Here is a 23,279-nt window from a genome sequence, read left to right as displayed (position 1 = left end):
GCATGTTTAGCTGGATTCCTCCCCAGTCTGTGCGAAGCAAGAATTGGTGCCCTGAAGCATCATGCTGGAGAACACTAGTGCTTATATTGGCACCCATAGATGGTAAAAGCTTATAAATGGCCCTAGGATTGCTGAGCCCTTTATGAAATCAAGTCATGGTGTTTCAGTAACAAAAGCAGGCTGAGACTCCCACAAGACATTTTCCTTTGACAAGATACTGACATCAGTCTGGGTCTGGGATGCCTTTCCCATGGTTTTTTGGAAAGGCTCATGGAAAATGAGATATGTCTGTTGTTTGTCTAATTGGACGTGTTTCTGTTTGTGTGTACGTGTCCTGTGATGCCTGAGATCACTTGGGGCCTATTAGGGACTCCAGGGTAAGCAGGTGTGAATACACTCAGCCATAAATAGTTGTGAATGTACCTTCCAAGTTGTAAAACTGCGGCACAGGATGACAGATCAGCAGGAAAGGAAGTAGAGAAGAGGGTCTATAGCCCCATGACTGTGATGTAGTGAAGGGAGGTGGTCACGTCTTCTCACTGTGTGAATTCCTGGTAGTGGCGAAAAGGTTTCTGGGGACTTCCCACAGCATCCCTCCTCTTTCTTTATCTGTTTGCATTAGCGGTTGGTGGAAGCAGCAGAGGATGCAGATCTGAACCATGAGTACAACTCCTCGCTGGAGGTAAGTTTGTCACTGTCAGCGACAAAATATGGATCATATCCTCAGAGGGACCAGCCAAAAGGCTAGCCTAGCAGCACCCTCTCACCTCTAACACTTGGCATAGCATGCTTAACCTCTGTGTAGGAGCCAGGATAGGAGTTTCTTTGTCTTCAGAACATTCAGCTTGTCTAGAAGCCAGCATAACTCCCTTGGCAGATCCCAAGCCTAGCAACACCTAGGAGGTTAGTCCCTTTGTCTCAGGAATAGGAAGGATTTGGGAAGACACTAGGTAGCATGACGTTATTGGTAATGCCTTTAACGCACACCAAAGTTGTTATTATGTGACACATTAGTGCAAATCAGCTGGTGTCTCCTGAGTTACTTCCCTGGAGAATGAGCTAAAAATCAAGGTTGTATGAGCAATGAGGAGGGTGCTGTTGCAAAGGCCATAATGTTACAAATACCCATAGCAAATTGTGAATCCCAGTGAGAAGAATTTCTCACCAATTCCAATCATCTTTTCTCTACCCTGCAGACATGCGTGCATCAGGACTTCGCATTGGATGACAGTTTGGTGCTGTCCATGCAATTAGGATAATTGGCTTTCACTTAATAACTGTAACTAAGCTAAGGGATTATTGTTCGTGAAGGAAATTGGAGTGAAAACTGATTAATGAAGTTCATTATCCATACTACAAACACTCAGTGTGTAGCAGAAGTACAAGCTACCCCTGCAAGTACAACTGTCAATGTTGGAAAAGGCAGGGAATGAAAATCCTTCTTGAAACCAAGCTACCTTATCAGTTTTGCCTCTTTTACCTCTTTGTTTAAGAATCACATTACGGTCATGTTGCTTGGGTCAGCTACATTCACAGTGAGTCAAGGCTCATGGCCCTATTCACACACCATTCACACCCCTGGATACTGTTAATGCTTGAATATCCGTAAATATCCTTTCCCTCAGGCAAACTGAATAAAACACTTTAAAATCTGCTGTTATCCAAGGGTGGAGACTATTCTGGAGATACTAATGCATCCGTAGATGCTAAATCCCCACTGGGACTTCGTGTAGGAAAATGGTGTTGTCTTAGAGCGCTTTCTGCTCTGTCCTTTGCTCTGGATGAGCTCCTGCTGCTTGGAGTGACAGTGAGGGTATAACCCTGGCTGGACATGCATTAGGAGTTAAATCCAGTAAATGACAGCTGTAGAGACAGGACAATTAGGATCAGCATAGGCATGCCCTGTAGCAAACCTGATACACTGAGATACACAAGCCAGATACACTGAGATACTCCACCTCTCCAGCTAGCAATTTAAATAGTGCTGAGGGACCATGGGAATCTGTCACTATGTCCCTTTGCTCTTAGGTGGCTCTTCGGCTGCTGGCTATGACCATGCTTGCAAGTAACATGGGTACCTGACAATAAGAAATTGTGCAGAAACCATCATTTGGGCAGCTTTACACTTTTCGTTTGGTAATGGCTATCATTTGTTGCTCATCTTGATCCTATTCGAAGCCCAGATTCTCCAGATGTCCCATTTTTAATGTTTAAAGTGTTCTTTCGTTTTTTGTGTTGTTGGTGTGTTTTGGTTTTTGATTTTTTCCAGGTAATACTGATAATAATGTATGTTATTCTCTCTCATTGCCTTTCCCTTTTCCATTGTCTTCATCAACAGTTTGATTACTACAATTCCCTCCTGATTAATGAGAAGGATGAAAATGACAATTATGTGGAGCTTGGAGATGAATTCATTCTGGAGCCAAATGAGCATTTCAATAACCTGCTGGTGAACACAACATACAGCGATATCCAGCTCCCCACCAATGTCTACAACAAAGGTAATAGACCGCTGGCCTTTACTTTCACACTGCTAATATGTTGCTGTGGAAACTACGAGGGAGTAATAACACTAAAATGAAGGATGGGAAGGAAAAAAAATAAAAAAAAAAACAGGCCTGGGGCCTGGGAAGGTATTGTTCCAAGGCATGATCATGTCTGTCATGTCTGTGTTGCAGTCTGTCACTGTGAGAGGGCTTAGGTATAACCTGTGAGAGGGCTTAGGTATAACCTGTTCTTGGGAGACCTCTAATGATGGACAGTCCTCTGTCTTAGGCAGGCAGCATAGTCTGTTAGGGTCAACTCAAACAAAAGAGCTGAGAAATGAACTGTGATGTGAATTTATTGGAAATTGCTATTCTGTACAAAGGGTCATATCTATCAAGGTCTTTAGGTGTTAATGATAAAATTGATTTCAGCTGAGAAATAAACGTTTGTGTTCTGAGGCCCTAACACCTCATGGGAACATTCTGAGCTCCCAGTGATTGTATTCACATGGGGATGCAACTCACAGCTGCTGCTGGGACATGACTGTTCTGGGCTATCTTCCTATCTCAACAAGCCTTTGGCATTTTGGCAGCTGCAGGGGCCTGGGGGGCACTCACTTGTGCAGTCTGTCCTCTCCCCCTTGTACATTCACAATGCTCCAGCCACGTACCAGAAACTGGCCCCTCTTTCAGCTGGCGGGTGCAATGCAGAAGCTGCAGGTTGAGGCACCAGTTACAACTGCTCTAAGTTTACTGCTCTTTACTGAAGAAGAAAAAAAAAAAAGAAAAAAAAGAAAAGAAAAAAAAAAGAAAAAGATTCATCATTTCTTTCATAGATGGAGCTCATTTATAAGCCTCAGGACCAGACAGGGCAGGCACTGTTGACTGATCTCACAACTGGTGCATTATTTAGAGGGACAATAGAGGGAGCATTATTTCTTGCCAGATTTTAGATTAATTTTATCTGGTCTGAGAGCCCCAGACACTAAAACCCTGTGCACAGCAGAACTGGCTGTGGCTGAACACGAGGTAGGCTGCTGCCTACAGTGACACACAGAAAGGTGGCCAAATGGCTGCTATCAGAGACAGCAGGGACGCAGTGCCCTGCTATCTGATTTCTTGTCTGTACGGCTAGACACAAACTGTCCAGCTGCTCTTGCTATGGCTGGAGGACAAACAGGAGATGGAGGAAGCAGCAGAAGCTGCGTAAGTGCTGGGGCTCCTCCTGGGAGCAGGTCTGGCAGCTCACGGCCATGGGATCAGCAAGCCTTGCTCTCAGCAGCTCTTTTGGCTCCATTCCTGTGTGAGTTACTTTGGCCTCGTCGCTGGAGAGCCACAGTTCAGTTTTGCCCTTCCTTTGACCAAAACTGCATTTACTGAAGTGACTAAGCAGGAAGTGGTGGGTCAAAGCCCCATCCTGTTTGACATTAATACAGTTAATCCTGTGATGACCACTTTCCTATAATTCCCTTCTCTATTGCTGCTGCTCTGTTTGGCCCCCTGAGGCAATGAGTCAACACAGACGCTGCATGTACACTGCCTCCTACAAGCTCGTGCAAGTCTGCAGCTGTATATTGGTTTGGAAGAGACCAGGGGCAAGGGAGGACAGCTCAAGCTTACTGAAGGAGAGGGCAGACAGAGAAGAAACATGAGGAAAAAGAGGAGAAACAGAAACAGCATGCGAAGCCTAGGGCTCCTCTGTCTTTGGTAACTGCATCATGGGGACTAGCATACATTTAAGCACCATAAAAAGGCACCACACTTAGTGGTGCATCTGGCAACTGCATTCCAGCAGCTCAGACCTGCCTGCATAGTGCACCAGCTGTACTCGGTGCTTGCTGGTCATCCTGAGTCTCTCAGAGCCTTCTTCCACCGGGATGTAAGAGTAACAGGCATAATGACGTGTGGCCAAGCTGGGCACACGTGTAGCCACCACGGGTGACCTGCCCTCCAAGGTCTCCTTGAGCCATGCATTCAGTGCCCTCCACAACTTCTGGAAAGCTGCTGCTGAGGGGACAGGAGTCACTGTGAAGGGAGGCACTGTGATGAAGGGATGGACATACCTTTGTGCAGGACAGGAGGAAACACCTCCAGAGAAGGCCTACTCCTACTTAGGTTTACTTTGTTCCCATTCTCCACCCTCCCTCACCCCCCCCTCCATCATCTTGGAGGAGGCTGCAGGGTGTCTTTCCCTCTTTTGCATGTTTTTTTTCCCCATTTTCTCTCCTTTTCCCCCAAAGACCCCGACATCCTGAATGGCGTTTATATGTCAGAAGCCTTGAACCCTATTTTTGTGGACAACTTCGAAAGGGATCCCACACTGACCTGGCAGTACTTCGGCAGCTCCACAGGCTTCTTCAGGCTCTACCCGGGTAAGAGAGCAGCCATCAGCCTCGCTCCTTCAGCGCAAAGCAGGGCAGGGGCTGAGCTGTGCCAGAGCCCACACTGGGAAGCCTGGGGATCCTCCATAGCTGCAGTGTGGCCTGGTGGCCTGGTGGCCCCTCCGTCAGATGGCTGAGGGCCCTAGCTCTGTGACCTGCCACGTGCTGTGGAAGGGAACATTGGGCACATCCTTCTCTCTGCATCTGCCTCCTTATGCTCTCAGAAGTCCTTAGGGAGAGAAAAAAATGGGGGAACTACAGAACGTTTATATTAAGTTCAACTGCTCCCCAAACTCTACCAGATTATACTGAGACACCAGCCAGCACTGAGGTATATTCTTTAATAGGAATTTAATAAAGCTTGCTGAGAACTGTAAACAGTCATGCAGCTCTGCTTGTGCTTTCAATACATCAGCAGGGAGCCGATGCCTGTTTGTGCCTGTGCTGATTGCTCTCTTTGCTACTCCCCTCAGGAATAAAGTGGCTACCAGATGAGAATGGGGTCATCTCCTTCGACTGCAGGAATCGCGGCTGGTAAGCATTGTGGAGGGTTGCGTCTGAAGCACCCGTCTGTCTTCCCCTCTCCCTCTTTTCCAAGGTGACACTTGGTGAGCTGCTAACCAGCAGTCACTGCCCCAGGCTGCTCCTGTGACAGGAAAGGGGTACATAAGCAAAGGCAATACCCAGTTAGCAAACCTGCCTTGACACCAGCCACTGCCAGCTTTCCATAAGGCATCTGATGTGCCACATGGAAAACACCACCTGTGCATCCTCCCCCTGTCCTATCTGCCTGAATTCTGCAGCCAGAGGGATGAGGCTGTTCAAATAGAAATTCAGGGCTTTTGTTCAGTCTGTTCTGCATGGCTAAATGATGCGTTAACAATTGTCACTCTTGGCTGATCCTTGAAGCATGTCTGCAGCTGTCCCAGCTCTTGTCCATGTGGGAAGAGAGAGGCTGAGGCCAGCAGGAGAGGCAGGTTGGGGGGAAGGACCCCATCGAGTACCCAGCTGGACCCTGTGGAACAGCTGTGCTCACGGCATGCATTACTCTGGGGCTTGCATCATGTTACAGCAGTACACCCAGAGATCCTCCTCTTCATGCACTCACCGTGCTTCCTCACATTCCTCTTTTATAAAGGTACATCCAAGCAGCCACCTCTCCCAAGGACATTGTCATCATTGTGGATGTCAGTGGGAGCATGAAGGGTCTGCGGATGACCATTGCCAAACACACCATCGTCACCATTTTAGATACTCTGGGGGAAAACGATTTTGTGAACATCATTGCAGTAAGTATGTCCTATTCCCAGTGCAGAGCTGTCTTCCTTGTGCTTCGTATTGATCCCTCAATCCACTTAGCAAGCTACAGGCATAACGGTGGCATGACAATGCATAATACCTATGTTGGATGGGGGATTAAAACCAATTACCCCTTGGAAGTCAGCTTTGTGTGGTCAGCAAGGTGACTGTCAAGTCATCTCACCCCCTGTGGAAGGAGTCAGCTGCATCTTTTGGCTTGCTTAGGCATGTGACTGCAGCAGATAACGATGTGCTATAGAGAGACACCTGAGCTAACCGGGACCTGAGCCTAGCAGAGAATACCAAAACACTGTGCTTGGGTCCAGTAGGTGTGCAATCCTCAGGATAATATTTCCAGGTTAGAAAACCACTGCTATATGACTTCTCGTGCCCCAGCATCCTATAAGGCTGCAATCCAGTTCAGTCAGTCTGCAAAGGTTTTGGGTCAGGGTCTTTGGTTCTACTCTCTCCCTTTTCATGACCCTGCCCATTGGTTGCCCATAGAGAACTAGCACCACCAACCCCACCAACCACAGAACGCAAAACATTTCTGTGATTCACACCAACACCATGTGTGTTTCTGTTCCAGATTAAGGTGAATGGCTGCTTACCTCCTTAAAACAAATTCTTGCACCACCTCTTTCTCCAGGCCCTTCCATATAAATTTGCCAGGGCACATTCACCAAATACAAAGCTTATTTTATCTCGGTAGCTTCCCATTGTGTGAGATGGTCAGAAACTCTAGCAGTAATAGCTCTGGCTTCATATGCCTGAATGGATGGAGGAATGAACTGGGTTGACCGAGAAAGGAAGGGAAGGCATTAGGGAGTTGTAAATATGATCTATTTAAAAAAAATAATAATAATCACAGGAAGATCAGGCAAGCAATGTACACTCTGTTGTTACACCAAGAGCCTTCTAGCTTAGACATGTTATAGCCTGACCTAAACTATTGATCAGCTGAGTCTTGGTAACCATCTGTACCCTCTTAGCCCATGGCAAAACTTGTTCCTCTGAACCTTAGAGGAAAAGTTTTACAATGGCATCTCTTACCTCAGGTACTTATCAGGCTGGAAACATACACACCACTGATTATCACAGTTCAGTGGATGTGGGGTGAATTTTCTCCCATTACAACATCTTTCTTTTCATTTTGTATTTGCAGTACAATGATTACGTTCATTTTATTGAACCCTGTTTTAAGGGTATCCTGGTGCAAGCAGACAGAGATAACAGAGAGGTGAGTACCAGGCTCCTGCTGATGTGTATCCAGTCTGCTCCCTTAATGTGATAAATATGTGGGTTTAAGATGCTGCAACATGAAACTCTAGGGACAAGAAACAGCTGTCTCCTAGAGGAGTGTGGGTCTGTGTGTCAGAAACAGGCACCAGTTCAGTTGTGTGCTGGCTCCTTGGTTCATCTTTGGTTACACAGTGCTGCCAGGACATAAGTGTTAGCTGGTGTCTATGTGCTGCACGTTGCTGGTTGAGCATGACTGGACCGGGCTCAGTGCACAGAGGGCAAAGGCTCTCCACCTTTGAAACCCTGAATCCTCAGCCATCCCCCAGTGAATGTCTTCTCAGCCCAGCCTGACCCTTGTCCAGGATGTTTCCAGCAAACAGCTTCTGATTAGGGGGCTTTGTGGCTCTGGCCCAGCAGGGCTCAGCAGCTGCAGCCAAAAGGTGGTCAGCCTGCATCTGACTGCTCCAGCACCCCCTGGGCCAGACAGTACTTTTAGCTCTTCCTACTGTTTCTTTTTTTCTCCATTGTCCTCTCTGTAATAGTACCACAGAGGTAACGCATTCCTCTGCATCTTCGACAACCAGCTTTTTCTCCAATTTTTTCCGAGTCTAGCTCTGGGTCATGGAGTATGACTCCAGAGGGTGACATCTACTGCAGTGTTTCCCAAAGGATCCACAAACCTTTCGGACACTGTCCATCTTGTGGAGTGTGCTCTCTGGGTGTTTTATTTGCAACCAGATCAAAGCCACTTATAATTAGAGTGCTTGTTTACCTGAGTGCTTGCTCACCCTGCTGCTCTCATGTGCACAAGAATGGGGTTTTTGTTTGTTTGTTTGTTTTCCTGAAGGGGTGGAAAAGGGAAAGTCCATTTTCTAATAGTTTTGTCCCTTGCGTGATATTTCACAGACCAGTAATGGTTCACTGCCCACAGCCTGAGAAACGCAGTCCTGTGGCTGCATGCAATGTGATGGCACTGCCAAGAGAGCAGCCACTTGACTTTTTCCCACCTCCATCCATCGCAGTGCAGCAGATCAGTGCAGGATGGGCAGCCCACCGTGTCGGGCTCTCCAGGTCACTACTGCCTTTCTGTCTTCTCACTACAGCACTTCAAGCAGCTGGTGGACGAACTGCAGGCAAAAGGAGTGGGGACGGTGAACAAGGCCTTGACAGAGTCCTTCAAAATCCTGAGGGAGGTAAGAGGCTGAGTGCCAACACTCACACTGGGCACGTGTCCCTGCCAACCCCTGCTTTCCTCCTTCTGGCTTAGCACAGCCACAGGAGGGACATGAGTGGTATTCATGGGTCTCAAACACATGGCAAGCAGTGTACGTGAGTGACAAGGTGTCAAGGAGGTGTTGGTTTGTGTGTGATGCCCTGGAGCTGCTGAACCTGCCCAGGATGGCAGCGCTTCTGGGTGTGGGGACCCCATCAATGCATGCTACTGTGGTGGTCCCAACAGGCCCCAAGCAATCAGCCTCTCCTCACCATCATGCTGTAACAGAGGACTTGGCATCCTGGAAAGTTTCTCCACTTTCACTCATTTTACAGACTATAAGTTAAATTGACTATAGTGCTGGTGTTCCAAATCTATACCAGTGCAAGCATGATCAGAGTTGAACCCAGCAGTGGTGGTGGCTGAGCTGACTTGTCAGTGGTAACAGAAGCATACTGGATTTAATGGCAACCTGAGAAGTGTAGTGTAGCATTGTCACTGCAGTGGCAGCACGCACAGCAGTAATGGTTTGACATCTTTGGGGGAAGATAATTGCTTAGATGACCACAGAATTTCTGCTGGATAATCTAAATGTATCCTTGCATTTTATGGCACAATTAATTTTATCTTCAAAACCAAAGATGCAGAACCAATGCAGGCCTGAGTAGTATAAGTCAGAATATTAAAACAGTTGTTCCACCAGAGGAAAACTGGTTTCTTAATGTCTAACATGTCACTGGTTATGTAGAGTGACAACAGATTAAAGAAGCTTAATGTAGTTCAACTGCTGGCTCTCTCAACCAGCACGGCTATGAAGAACTCAGTGGAGAAGGATGAAGCATAGTCCCAAAGGAAACCCACTTGCCTCAGCTGAAATAGCAACTGGTACAGGCACTGGTTGGGTCCCAGTAATGAGGAGACTTCATGCCTCCTTCCTGGCCTGCATGGCTCACCCACTGGTGCAGGCAATCCTCAAGCCTGCAGAAGGCAGAACCATTACAAAACCCGGCACAGTCTGAGCCAGGCATGCCCCTGGGAAGTAGAAGGTACATACAAGGAAAGCTAAGACTGAGAAAAAACAGTCCTCTGCTGACATTAGTGGCACAAAACTATTTCAGAGAGAGTGGTGTCCATGCAACTCAGTGGATCAACACAATTCCATGGTGGTAACAGAGAAGAAACTCGCTAGCAGGTAGAGAAAGATTTCCTCTCTATTCACCATCAAAAATGCAGACAACAATTTAGGTAGCCATCACTTATCTTGATCCTTGTTGTTTCTTCCTCAGATAATGAGGTCAAAATTTCTCTTAGACTGTACAGCACCCAAAGGTGATTAAAAACAAAACAAAACAAAAAACAAAACACCACCGCCTGATGACTATTACTCAGAAGGTGAGGTGCTGCCTCTCGCTATGACCTCAAGAATTAAAGTGACTAAAGAATTTGACACCGTCGTGCAGGCAGGACTGCAGAAGCTCCTCAGCAAGCAGAAGGGTGCTGTTGCCCATTTTGTGGCAGCATGAATGTCCATGAAACAGGGGTTCAGATGAATTTGTTTTCAAAGAAAGGTGTGAAACAGGGATATGCATCTCCACTGCCCGGTTTTCCTTTCTCAGTAACACGGGTTGCAGCTTTCTCACAGTGTGACAGAAGGGAGCTCATTCACTAGCATGGACCATGGTTGCCTCCTCTTAAGCAAACAGGGGGTTAAATCTATAGCCACAGAAGCCATCAGCTGGAAGCCTCGTCTGCAACCAGCTGTGGAAGAGCTGCACATGCAGCAGTAGGTCTGCAGGACCTCCTGTAGCCACTTTCAGCTTCATCCCAGGATTTCAGTCTCCCTTAATAACATTCAGAAGAGGCAGAGATCATGTCTCAGTGCACACACAGCAGCCCCAGAGGGAGTGTGCACTGAGGATGCCAGGGTAGAAGCACCCCTGCTGTCCTGCAGCAGCCTTCACAATCAGTGAGTGTCCTGGTAAGGGCTCATCACAGAGTACTGGGGGACCCCAGGCTCTGCCAGTACCTCAGCTGTCCTTCTTGAGGCAGAAGGGCACCCTTTGCAAGTGCATGCATGCTTTAAGGACTCTCTGAAATATTCTCCTAGAGCCTGTTAAATCCCTATCAGCAATAGGGAGGAAAAGGGGTTGCATCAGTGTGTCCTGGAACAACCCTGTGATCCTGCTGCAGCCATGCAGGTAAGGGCCACAGCAGTGGGGCTGGAGGGCAGTGGGGAGAAGGAGTCAGCCACCCCCTTCCCACCAGACAAAATTCACATCCTCAGCCTGCAATTGTAGCTGTTCCTCACAGACTGTCCTGTTGCTGTTCATGGGAGCGTACGCAAGTGAATGAAAATTGCTACATCACACTGATGAAACAGGCTTTGCTGATTACAACAGACAACCAGTAATAATATCTGTAGTGAAAGTGACTGCAAAATTTCCCTGGTAATTTTCCTTAGTCCAATTGCTCGTAGAATTAATAGCCCAGCAGAGACCTATTCAGTGAGGTATGAGCAGCAGAGACGGGCTGACGAGCGTGACCTCTCAACGTCTTTGTTTTCCTCCATTATGCTCCGGGGTAGGCAGGGTGTATTTTCATCTCTGACGCAATCTGCACGACAGCTCCAGGAGCACAGCTAGCCAGAGCTTCCCTGCCTCTCTCTGCCATGCTCCGTAAGCCACTTGCACTCTGTTTCAATTTAGTCACACACCCAGTAGTTTTGATGAAATATGCATCGCAGGGAAACGATGGCGCTGAGCATACATTCACAGAGCACTTCCAAAATCTCGAGTGCCAAGTGCAGTCTCTCAAGCTTTTTGGTTTATCAAGTTTTAGTCTCTCTCACTGCTACCTTCTCTTCTTTGTTCCCACATGCTGGGCATGTCCTGTCCTCTCACTCTTTTCCAGCAGGATTTATACCCCTTTGTTCTGGCCACTGCTCTGCTCCACCTCCCCTCAAATGCTGTGCTCCCAACAGTACTGCGTGCTACAGCTGAGAGCTATCAAGTGCTAAGCGGAGCAGAATAATTACTTTCCTTGTCTTACACTCCACAGCCTTCTTAATACAACATAAGACAACAGTTACCTCTCCTCAGACACTGTCACATTGTTAATTTATGTCCAGCTGATCTGCCTCTGTGGTATTCCTCTCCAGCCAGTGCTCAGCCTCCTCTTCCTTATTTTAGCCTCAGATTATTCTTTGCAATGTAAACAAATCATAAATATGGTTTTTTTAGACATGCCATATATACAAGTACATACATATATACCTATACAAACTCACCCCCCTAATTCTAGATGGGAGAGTCATTCATATATTCATTATATATGAACTTAGGGCAAGGCATACAAAATCTGTGACTCTCAGATGGCTCCTTTCTCAGGGCCAACTCGGTAAGCAGATGATTTGAAAGCTGATATTTTTCTGCCCCTGTGGAGGAAAAAAAAAAAAAACCTTGGTTCTGGTCTCTGAAGCCACCATGGAATGATTTCTGCTCTCAACACCAGGTTGTTTTAATGGTACTTTGACTTGCTGCTGCACTCAGATATGACATCAGTTGTGAGGTTAATAATGACTAGGTCAATCCAAAATAGCTATGGGTGAAAAAAATGTGAAACTGGTAACAAACCGGCTTTTGGTGAGATGTAGAGATTTGCATAACAAGAGCGGAACTGATGTCATCACAGAATCACAGAATCACAGAATTTCTAGGTTGGAAGAGACCTCAAGATCATCAAGTCCAACCTCTGACCTAACACTAACAGTCCCCACTAAACCATATCCCTAAGCTCTACATCTAAACATCTTTTAAAGACCTCCAGGGATGGTGACTCCACCACTTCCCTGGGCAGCCCATTCCAGTGTCTAACAACCCTTTCGGTAAAGACGTTCTTCCTAAGATCCAACCTAAAACTCCCCTGGCGCAACTTAAGCCCATTCCCCCTCGTCCTGTCACCAGGCACGTGGGAGAACAGACCAACCCCCACCTCGCTACAGCCTCCCTTCAGGTACCTGTAGAGAGCGATAAGGTCACCCCTGAGCCTCCTTTTCTCCAGGCTGAACAAGCCCAGCTCCCTCAGCTGCTCCTCGTAAGACTTGTTCTCCAGGCCCCTCACCAGCTTCGTAGCCCTTCTCTGGACTCGCTCAAGCACCTCCATGTCCTTCTTGTAGCGAGGGGCCCAAAACTGAACACAGTACTCGAGGTGCGGCCTCACCAGAGCCGAGTACAAGGGGACAATCACCTCCCTAGCCCTGCTGGCCACACGGTTTCTTATACAGGCCAGGATGCTGTTGGCCTTCTTGGCCACCTGAGAACACTGCTGGCTCATATTCAGCCGACTATCAACCATCACTCCCAGGTCCTTCTCTGCCTGGCAGCTCTCCAACCACTCATCTCCCAGCCTGTAGCTCTGCTTGGGGTTATTGCGCCCCAGGTGCAGGACCCGGCACTTGGCCTTGTTGAACTTCATGCAGTTGACCTCAGCCCATCGGTCCAGCCTATCCAGATCCTCCTGCAGAGCCTTCCTACCCTCGAGCAGATCGACACACGTACCTAACTTGGTGTTCATCTGCAAACTTACTGAGGGTGCACTCAATGCCCTCATCCAGATCATCAATGAAGATATTGAAGAGGACCGGCCCCAGCACCGAGCCCTGGGGAACGCCACTAGTGACCGGCCTCCAACTGGATTTGACTCCATTTACCACGACTCTTTGGGCCCGGCTATCCAGCCAGTTTCTAACCCAACGAAGCGTGCGCCAGTCCAAGCCAAGAGCAGCCAGGTTCTTGAGGAGAATGCTGTGGGAAACGGTGTCAAAAGCCTTGCTGAAGTCAAGGTAGACCACATCCACAGCCTTTCCCTCATCCACCCAGCGCGTCACTTTGTCATAGAAGGAGATCAGGTTTGTCAAGCAGGACCTGCCCTTCATAAACCCATGCTGACTGGGCCTGATCGCCTGCTTGCCCTGCAAGTGCTGCGTGATGACTCTCAAGATAATCTGCTCCATGAGCTTCCCTGGCACTGACGTCAAACTGACAGGCCTGTAGTTTCCCGGGTCAGTCCTCCGGCCCTTCTTGTAGATGGACGTCACATTTGCTAGCCACCAGTCAACCGGGACCTCCCCTGATAGCCAGGACTGTTGATAAATGATGGAAAGGGGCTTGGCCAGCTCCTCTGCCAGTTCTCTCAGTACCCTTGGGTGGATCCCATCCGGCCCCATCGACTTGTGCACATTCAAGTGCCGTACCAGGTCACCAACCATTTCTTCATGGATAGTGAGGGCCACATCTCTCTCCCCATCCCCTTCCACCAGTTCAGGGTACTGGGTATCCAGAGAACAACCGGTATTGCCGCTAAAGACTGAGGCGAAGAAGGCATTAAGCACCTCCACCTTTTCCTCATCTCTTGTAACTAAGTTTTCCCCCGCACCCAGTAAAGGATGGAGATTCTCCTTAGTCCTCCTTTTCGTGTTGATGGATTTATAAAAACATTTTTTGTTATCTTTAACAGCAGTAGCCAGATTGAGCTCCAGATGAGCTTTGGCTTTTCTAATTTTGTCCCTGCACAGCCTCGCGATATCCTTATAGTCCTCCCTAGTGGCCTGCCCACTTTTCCAAAGAGTATAAACCCTCTTTTTTCTTCTAAGCTCAAGCCACAATTCTCTGTTCAGCCAGGCTGGTCTTCTTCCCCGCCAGCTCGTCTTTGGGCACGTGGGGACAGACCGTTCCTGCGCCATTAAGATTTCCCTCTTGAAGAGCGCCCAGCCTTCCTGGACTCCTCTGCCCTTCAGAACCACCTCCCAAAAAGAAAGAAAATCATAGAAAGAATAGAAAAGTCATAGAAAGTCATAGAAAGAATAAACCTCTCTGACGTAAGAAATCAAAGGAGTTTGTAGCCTCTTATATCCCACCTGTGTGGGACATTCCCTCTGTGCACTCAGGACAGCCTCAGTTATTCTTCTAGCACTGCATAGATGCTCAAGGAGAGTTTACCCATCTAGTTTATTCCCTTCTTGTAAAACATACTTTCTGTTGATTTCTTGTCATCCTTTGGGATCTCATACAGTCCCAGTCAAGTCTCAGCCCACAAGACAAGTAGTCCAGCAACTCCTGCCATTCTTTTCCCTTCCAGCTGAGCACAGATTATCTGAATGCTTTCAATTAACTTTCTTTAACCCTACTAGTTCGTGATCCTTCATGTAATCCTTTCTTTTCTTTGTTTCTTACCATTTCAGGCTGTACCCAGCCACTACAATATTGTCCTTTTGATGAGGAAGCACGGAGGCTATAAAGCATCTCTGCCTGGCAGTTTCCCTGTGCTTTATCATCTGCCAATGTGCTCTTTTTACCCACTTTATTGCTTTTTATCTGAACATTTATAAGTCTTTTCTTGATTCCACTGACATCTTTCTGGACATGGATTCTGCAGCATATTTTTCAGGATATGGAAAGTGCAGAATTTCCTATATACCAGCTTATGACTTTTGCTTAAAGTCATCTCTCATCTCTTCTTCAACGGTTTTCCATTTCTTTGTCTACTGCTAACTTTCTCATGAGGGGAACTTGTCTCTGAGTTTGAACTTCTCAAAATTCTGGAGGCAAGTCTGTATGAATGGGACAGAAGGAGACGGAGGGGGCCACTCGGTCATCTGGCCAGATGTGTGCATCATCACTCAGTGTGTGAGTATCATAGAATCATAGAACGGCTTGGGTTGGGACCCAAGGGGTCATTACAGATCATCTAGTACCAACCTCCCTGCCATAGGCAAAGATGCCACCCACTAGATCAGGTTGCCCAGGGCCCCATCCAACCTGGCTTTGGACACCTGCAGAGATGGGGCAGCCACAGCTTCTCTGGGCAGCCTGTGCCAGTGCCTCACCACCCTCTGAGTAAAGAATTTCCTCCTAACCTCTAATTTAAATCTCCTTTCTTTTAGTTTGAAACCATTCCCCCTTGTCCTGTCATTATTTGCCCGAGCAAAAAGTTGTTCTCCATCTTTTTTATAAGCACCCTTTAAGGACTGAAATTCTGCAATGAGGTCTCCCCAGAACCTAGTCTTCTCCAGGCTGAACAACCCCAATTCCTCAGCCTGTCTTCACAGGAGAGATGCTCCAGCCCTCTGATCATCTTCGTGGCTCCTCTGGACCCACTCCAACAGGTCCACATCCTTCTTGTGCTGGGGACCCCAAACCTGTATGCAGCACTCCAAGCGGGGCCTCACAAGGGCAGAGCAGAGGGGCACAATCCCCTTCCTCCCCTGCTAGCCACCCCTCTGTTGATGCAGCCCAGGTTGCAATTGGCCTTCTGGGCTGCAAGCATGCACTGCTGGCTCATGTCAAGCTTTTTGTCCACCAGAACCTCCAAGTCCTTCTCTGCAGGGCTGCTTTCAATGAGTTCTCCACTCAGTCTTTATTCATGTTTGGATTGCCCTGACCCAGGTGCAGCACCTTGCACTTGGCCTTGTTGAACCTCATTAGGTTCATGTGAGCCCACTTCTCAAGCTTGTCCAGGTCCCTTTGGATGGCATCCCTTCCTTCTGGTGTATCGACCGCACCACTCAGCTTGGTGTCACCTGCAAACTTGCTGAGGGTGCACTCAATCCCACAGTCAATGTTGTTGATAAAGATATTAAACAGTACCTGTCACAGGACAGACCCGAGGGACACCACTCATCACTAGCCTCCACCTGGACGTGGAGCCATTGACCACCGCTCTCTGGGTGTGTCCTTCAAGCCAATTCCTTATCCACTGAATGGTCCACCCTTCAAATCCATCTCTCTCTGATTTGGAGATCAGGATGTCATGTGGGACTGTGTCAAAGGCCTTGCAGAAGTCCAGGTAGATGACATTGGTCAGTCTTCCCTTGTCAACTGATGCAGTCACTCCATCACAGAAGGCCACCAGATGGGTCAGGCAGGGTTTGCCCTTGGTGAAGCCGTGCTGGCTGTCTTGGATCACCTCTTTGTCTTGCCTGTGCCTTGACATTGCTTCCAGGAAGATCTGTTCCATGATCTTCACAGACACAGAGGTGAGGCTCACTGGTCTGTAGTTCCACAGATCCTCCTTTCTACCCTTTTTAAAACCAGTAGTGACGTTTCCTTTTTTCTAGTCACCAAAGACTTCACCTGACTGCCAGGACTTTTCAAATGTGATGGAGAGAGTCTTGGCAACTACATCAGCCTGTTCCCTCAGGACTCTGACAGATACAGGATGCGTATATGCCAGAGCTATGCTGATGTTTGTATCTCTCCACCATTGCTTTTGCCAGGCTACAACTGCAATGTAAATGGCAATGAGCAAACCAGGGAGTACAAGAGACTATGACCCTGAACGAATTAGATCATGTCTGTTACTCCTGGCAACACGACTGAATCTATACAGGGGAATACGCAGCTCCGTGCCTCCTTCGCCAACCGCAGCTCTAGCCCACACCTCTTCAGACATCTGGTCTGTGGGCATCTTGTTCCTCATCGTGCTCTCCGTTCACACTCCTGAGACTTCAATAAGAGCAGAGAATTATGCTCAGAGCTTCATGTGAATGCTGCCAGATCATTTGCTACAGCTGCAGCCAGCCACAAAAGGACCTAAAAATCAGGGATTACCTCTTGTTCATTTGTTTTCTCAATCTGTTTTTTTAATCTCTATTTCTATGACAATGATGATCTCATTTTCCCTGTTGAAAATATCATCTACTCCTGTTATTAGGAGATTGCTGGTTCTGATACAGCATCTAATTTCCAATATCTCAGTATTATGAGGTCTAAAGCAAGCTACATGAAGAGATGTCTTAAGTAGTTTGATAAAATGACGGGTGACCTTAATTAAGCATTAATTTAATAATCACACAAACAAAGCATGTCATAGATTGCAACAGCCTGTTGTTCCTGTTATGAAAACAGCTGGTTTTGTAATTTCAAGGTTTGTGTATCTGTGATCTGAACCTCATTCTGACAGCACCTCCTGCATCCGCGGTGGAAGCTTGTGCTAGGCTGTTCTCTCTGCTAATCTGGACACAGCTGATATGTGCCTTGGAATAGCTCACCTGAGACTCCTTGTCATCTTCCTATCTAGTGGTCTGTAGCACAATCCCACGTGGCTGGTTCCCCTTTTCTTTGCACCTAAGGACATCCTATGCTTGTTCCTGTTCCACACCCCCAGCCTCTGCCTTGGGTCTCCTTGCTGAGCAGGGGACGCTTCTGCTCTGGCCCCTCCTGGGGATCCAGCTACCCTGTAGCTGGCACTTGTTTTTGTTTTGTTTTTGTTTTGTTTTGTTTTCCATGGTACAAGGGATAAAAGCTTTCTGTGCCACTGGAAATATCAGACTTTGAGGACTATGTACAGAAAGACATGGAAATGACCACATTGCATCACTCTTCTCTCTCATGATCATCTGTCCTAATTCTGCTCAGTGATACAAATAATGGGATTATTCTACAGCAGAGAAGGATGGGATCATACCTGTGATCTAATACTGGTTGTTCAGAAACCGTTGAATCCACGGTCATTGAAGTAGAGTAACAAGTACTTCACTGATGTTAAGTGTAATGTTGAAGAAGGCAGGGCTGCTGACATAAATGGCAGTGGATGGAGACATTGTGGTGACATTAACACTGAACCTGATATTTTATAAAGAGGAATAAACATAGAGGTAATGATAGGAGTGGTAAAATGACTGGGGAAATTTGGAATTGCAGTAGGCTTCCTGGTATCGATGGTTATGATGTTAATCTGCAGATGAACCACAGTGCCATCCATATTGGCAATCACACGTGCCTTCTGTCCTAACAGCATTACAAAACCAGGAGAGATTTGTGAACTGAAACCTGAAACACCTAACAAGTCCCAGCTCACACCCTGCATGCTGTTCTGTCCAGTGCTTGCTTTCATTTTATACAATTGGTCTTGCCACTTGGAAGCCTTTTGCCAATTTGTAAGATATGTCTACGCTCTCCCCATAAAATTGCGGCAGTTTGATGTAAACCTAGTCACCCTTCAATTAGTCCCCCATATGCTCTCCATCTCATTTCCTTGCTCACGGAAGCAATGAGATGCTGCACAAGGGAAAGAAGTGCAGGCTGACACAGAGCTAGGAGCCACAGTAAAGTCCTCACTTCTGTTCCTTGATGCCCTCTGCTACCTCATCTGGTGGCTGCTAATTCAACACCTGTGCTGGTGCTGCACGAGGCGCTCAGATCTCTGCAGCCAGTGTACCCGAGGGCACGAGAGGCACAGGCTCTGCGTTTGGGAGCTGTAGATAAGCAGCAGCCAAAGGCTGTTTTTCCCAGCTAAGCAGGCTGGTTCTGGCTTGCGCTTAAGAGCACAGCCCTTCAACTTCCCCTTGCATTTCTGGAAACAGAGCACTGGTGTTTGCACCAGAGTCCTAGCATACCTCTACCTTACATGCCACTTATGCACAGATAACGTCCTCTCTTATTACCGCACGTGGTCTTTCTGTCTGATACATTCATAACCTGCTTCGGAGCTGATGGCAGCAGCCTTATTTTTTCATGTTTTCCTGATTTTCTCTGCTCTTTCTGACAGATTGATGGATTTACTCTGAAATAGAGTCTGATTCCCCCCTCCTCTTGGATTTTCTGCCATAAAAAATGACAGTTATTGCTGTCAAATCAGAATGGCAGTGTTTATGGTCAGTCTACAGCCATTTCGCATAAATGAATGTGACTGTGCAAGCTGTGAGGCAGCAGGGAATCGAACCCTTCCTCCACAGCTCTTTTTTTCTTATTTTATTTTTGTAAAGCCTCCCATGTCCACATGTGCTAGGAAGGGCTGTAGAAATAATAATAAAAATAATATATGCAGCATTGAAACACTCCTTTTTCAAGTAGAGCTCTTTCTGAGCACAGTGTGAGATTTGCAAGAGGAAGTCAGAATCTGGCCCATCATGAATAAATGTGCTGCAGTGACACAGAAAGGGCCTGGGCTGAGATAACTAATGCTCTTCCACTCTGCTTGCAGTTCAGAGATGCCGGTCAAGGAGGCTTGTGTAACCAAGCCATCATGCTGATCACAGACGGAGCTGTGGAGGATTATGAAGCTGTGTTTGAAAAGTACAACTGGCCAGATCGGAAGGTTTGTCTGGGAAGTGACAAATAGAAAGGGTGAGGAAAGGTGCTGTCCTGCTATGCTGGGAATAGAAGAGCGTGAGCCAGCATGCTGGGCAGGGCTGAGCATCCAACACCCGCATGCATCCTGCTGTAAGCACAATAAAAAGCAGCCAGGTGGGAGCCTGCTGCGGTGATTTTAGTGGTGCTGGGATCACAAATGGGTATCTGTAGGTCAGGGCAGGTTGTTTTTCATACACATCATTTGCCACAGGTGTGGGCAAGCAAAGCTTTCTCCTGATAAGATTATAAAGACTGAACTGAGTATTTTAAAGCAAAACCAAAATACTTTGGCAAAGAATTTTAATCCCATTCAGGACTGCGTGTAATTGGTCCTGTCTGGGAAAGGTTTGGCTATTACCGGTCGTTATGGTGGGCAGGGGAATGCCACAGAATCTCTCTAACCTTCCAGCCCTATTTGCTTTGAGGTATGTGGTTACAGGCTTGTATTAACAGAGCAGACTGTGAAAGTGGGATAGACTGGGCTCATCCTAAGCCTTCCTGATTTATTTGTTTACTTCATCCTGGCTAACAGCAATGCACAAAGGGAGAGAAGCAGCCTGCTGAAAGACCAGAGCGTAAGGCTGTTAGAGCTGTTTATTTCAGGATTCACTCCTTTGTTGTTGGTCAAACATGAGAAATGGTGAAGCTTGCTTTAAATGATTCATGTGGCCAGCTGTTCCCCTGGGTGAAGGATTCCTGTGAGCTATAAACCTCTCTGCATGTGGTTGCTGAGTGCCTGGCAGAGCTGCTATCATAAAATCAAACAGAATTTGTAGTTCTGGCTTATTATGCAGATGATCCCGGGTGCTACTTGGCTTTCTGAGCTTATTGTAATTGGAAATGAAGTTCCAGCCCAGAAAATGCAAAACAAATGGAGCAAGAAGCTTCCATCTCTGCGTGAAGGCAGAGCTCTTGCCCTGCACCACCAGCACATGGCAGGGTGTCAAACCTCAGCTGCTAGGATTCGGTAGCATGTGACGGCCTACTGAGGCTATCTTTGCATTCTTGTTCCCAGGTGCGGGTTTTCACTTACCTCATCGGACGGGAGGTCACTTTTGCCCCCAACGTGAAATGGATCGCCTGCAACAACAAAGGTACGGTATTGGCATTGACCCCAATCACTTGCGTCACATGTGGACCGCAGCCATGGGGCCCTGGGCCCCTCCAAGGCTTCCCCACCATAGCTGGGGCCCATTTCTGCATAGCTTCCCTCAGCTGGAAGATGTCATAGGGAAAAAGCAGGCCCTGCTAGTTTGTGTGGATTGTGCCTGTGTCCAACTAACACAAGTCCTTAGTGCTGAGCCACCACATTTTCCTGTCTCGGTGCCAAGGGACACTGTGACTGAGATCCATGCTGGCTGTAGTCCACCTAAGACCCTGTGCTTATTGTGTCCCGTTTGCTGGCTTTTGACAAGCTGTCTAAACCTCTGTCAGCAAGCCTGATGTCTTTTGGCTGAGATGTAAAACAAACATCTTTTTTAAGGGTTTTACAGCATTTTTCACAATGTCTGTGGGTTAACCCTGTACTCCAGCCAAATTCTTTTTGTGCCAGTGGTTTCACCGAGGTACCAGGACAGCTTGTTAATCCTGCCCCCAAACCAATATCCTCTGTATCCGGCATGAATGGGAAAGTCCATTCAGAGTAGGTGAATCATCCCTACGTGTTTGGGACTAGTTAAAAAGTCCAGTTAGCCCTATCGGAATCCACAAGGGTGAAAGAAGAGGGGGAGAAAAGACTATTCCCTGTTTGGGCATGACATGGCCTTGGTGTATCTGTAGATGGACAGCAACCTGCAAGGCTTCCTACGTCAGCATCCTTCTTCAACAGGCAAAGGAAAGGGAGACAGAAGTTGGGGGCTGACAAGCTAGAAATATTGTCTCTCTGTCTCAGCAGTGTCTCCAGCAGACTATGAAAGGCATAGGTACATTTGCTACTGAAAATATTCAACAGACAAGAATTGCTGGCCTGTGTGTACATGAGCTGGGGATGTCCAAGGTTCATCTGTTAGTGCTATGAATCACATGTAACATTTTTATTTTTTATTAGATGAAACAAAAACTCAGATTTCAGATAGCATATTCAGCTATAACATTAGCGACAGGGATTTCATGGTGCTGTTGTTTCACCATAAAATGTGAGAATGGAGTCTCCTTGAGAACAAAAAATATGCTCTTAGCACTTGAATTCTCACTCAGCAAACTTGATCTCCAAGGAAGGCTCACTGATTTTGGCTCTTCTGTTTCAACACATTTTATAGCTCTTGTAGTTCTCATTTTCAAGTACACAAAATGTTTCCACATCGCAAGGCTTATCAAATCATGAGTCTTTTCACATGGCAGTGATTTCCTAGTGATAACATCATTTTTCCATATATCTGGCATATTCAGTGCTATTAGTGCAATCGATCAGATCCATCTGGTGAGAAGCAGGACAAGAGTCCTTGGGACATTGCATTGTTTTAACATTTCTTACCAGTTTAGCAGCTATTGTTGACAGTCTTTTGACAACTCAAAGACATTCTTCCATTGTACTCCTTGTTGTACATTAGACTTTTAATTCTGGAAGAGAAGTTGGGCAGGGTAAGCAGGCAGCCTGGTAGAATACTTTGCAAATGTTTGGATTTTGGGACCACAGGCAGCCTGGTTAGTGGATATTTTTGCCTAAGACCTAAACCAACCTTTTACATCTGTGTGTCATGATTGTGATTATATCAAGTCTCTGGTCTTGAGCATCAGTCCAGTGTTTTGAGAAGAACAGAGATAGGATTTTGAAACTCTAGACTTCCACAGAAAGTTGTATCCACAGAAAAGTGTGGATACAAAGCATATCAAGGCACTTTTCATAGAGCAGACTAAACTGTTTGGGCAGATACAGGCTTTGGCACCCGATTTTCTGACTTTGTGTGGACACATTTGTAAGTATGGGAGATATATCAGAAGAGTGACTCACAGCTCTGTTTCTCCGTGAAGGCTACTACACTCAGATCTCCACGCTGGCAGATGTCCAGGAGAACGTGATGGAGTACCTGCACGTGCTCAGCCGTCCCATGGTCATCAACCACGACCATGACATTATTTGGACTGAGGCCTACATGGACAGTGCGGTAAGAACTGACGGCACAAGTCTTTAGTCAGCAAACAGGAGGGCCTGTGAGCCAAACTGGCAAAGGAGTTAGGCATTCAGCTAGTATGTTAGGCATACAACTCGTTCCAGCTTCCCACCTAAATGTCTTATGTGTGTCAGAACCTAAATGAAGTCCTGACATTTACGTAAAACCAGGAGCTGGCTGATTGATAGAAATTACTTGTCTCTGGCTGTGCTGAGACAGGCAATATTTCTTTTCTGCTTGCTCCTGGAGTTGAGATATATGTAGACTCAGGTCTGGACCTGCAGTGACCCAGGAGCCCAAGACTAATCACACAGACACAGCATGACTTAAGCAGTGCTCCTGCGAAAGGAGGCTAACCTTCTAAAGGATTATTCACGGGAAAGACTATTTACAGCTCAGGATATGGGTCACAGAGATTT

At 47.0% G+C, this 23,279-nt stretch overlaps 1 protein-coding gene across 1 annotated transcript in view; it reads left to right on the top strand.

Moving 5' to 3' along the window:
- CACNA2D4 (calcium voltage-gated channel auxiliary subunit alpha2delta 4) overlaps window positions 1-23,279 on the top strand; it is a 116,750-nt gene that overhangs the window by 7,800 nt on the left and 85,671 nt on the right. Inside the window, exons 4-13 of the mRNA XM_035345909.1 lie at window positions 623-682; window positions 2,339-2,501; window positions 4,727-4,858; window positions 5,341-5,401; window positions 6,006-6,156; window positions 7,332-7,406; window positions 8,512-8,601; window positions 19,602-19,715; window positions 20,766-20,844; window positions 22,721-22,854. Of these exons, the coding sequence (XP_035201800.1) occupies window positions 623-682; window positions 2,339-2,501; window positions 4,727-4,858; window positions 5,341-5,401; window positions 6,006-6,156; window positions 7,332-7,406; window positions 8,512-8,601; window positions 19,602-19,715; window positions 20,766-20,844; window positions 22,721-22,854 (1,059 nt within the window). The remainder of the gene's footprint in view (window positions 1-622; window positions 683-2,338; window positions 2,502-4,726; window positions 4,859-5,340; window positions 5,402-6,005; window positions 6,157-7,331; window positions 7,407-8,511; window positions 8,602-19,601; window positions 19,716-20,765; window positions 20,845-22,720; window positions 22,855-23,279) is intronic.

This window comes from Oxyura jamaicensis, chromosome 1 (genome assembly GCF_011077185.1).
Source record: "Oxyura jamaicensis isolate SHBP4307 breed ruddy duck chromosome 1, BPBGC_Ojam_1.0, whole genome shotgun sequence".
Lineage (NCBI taxonomy): Eukaryota > Metazoa > Chordata > Aves > Anseriformes > Anatidae > Oxyura > Oxyura jamaicensis.
This window is presented reverse-complemented; position numbering and strand designations above follow the sequence as displayed.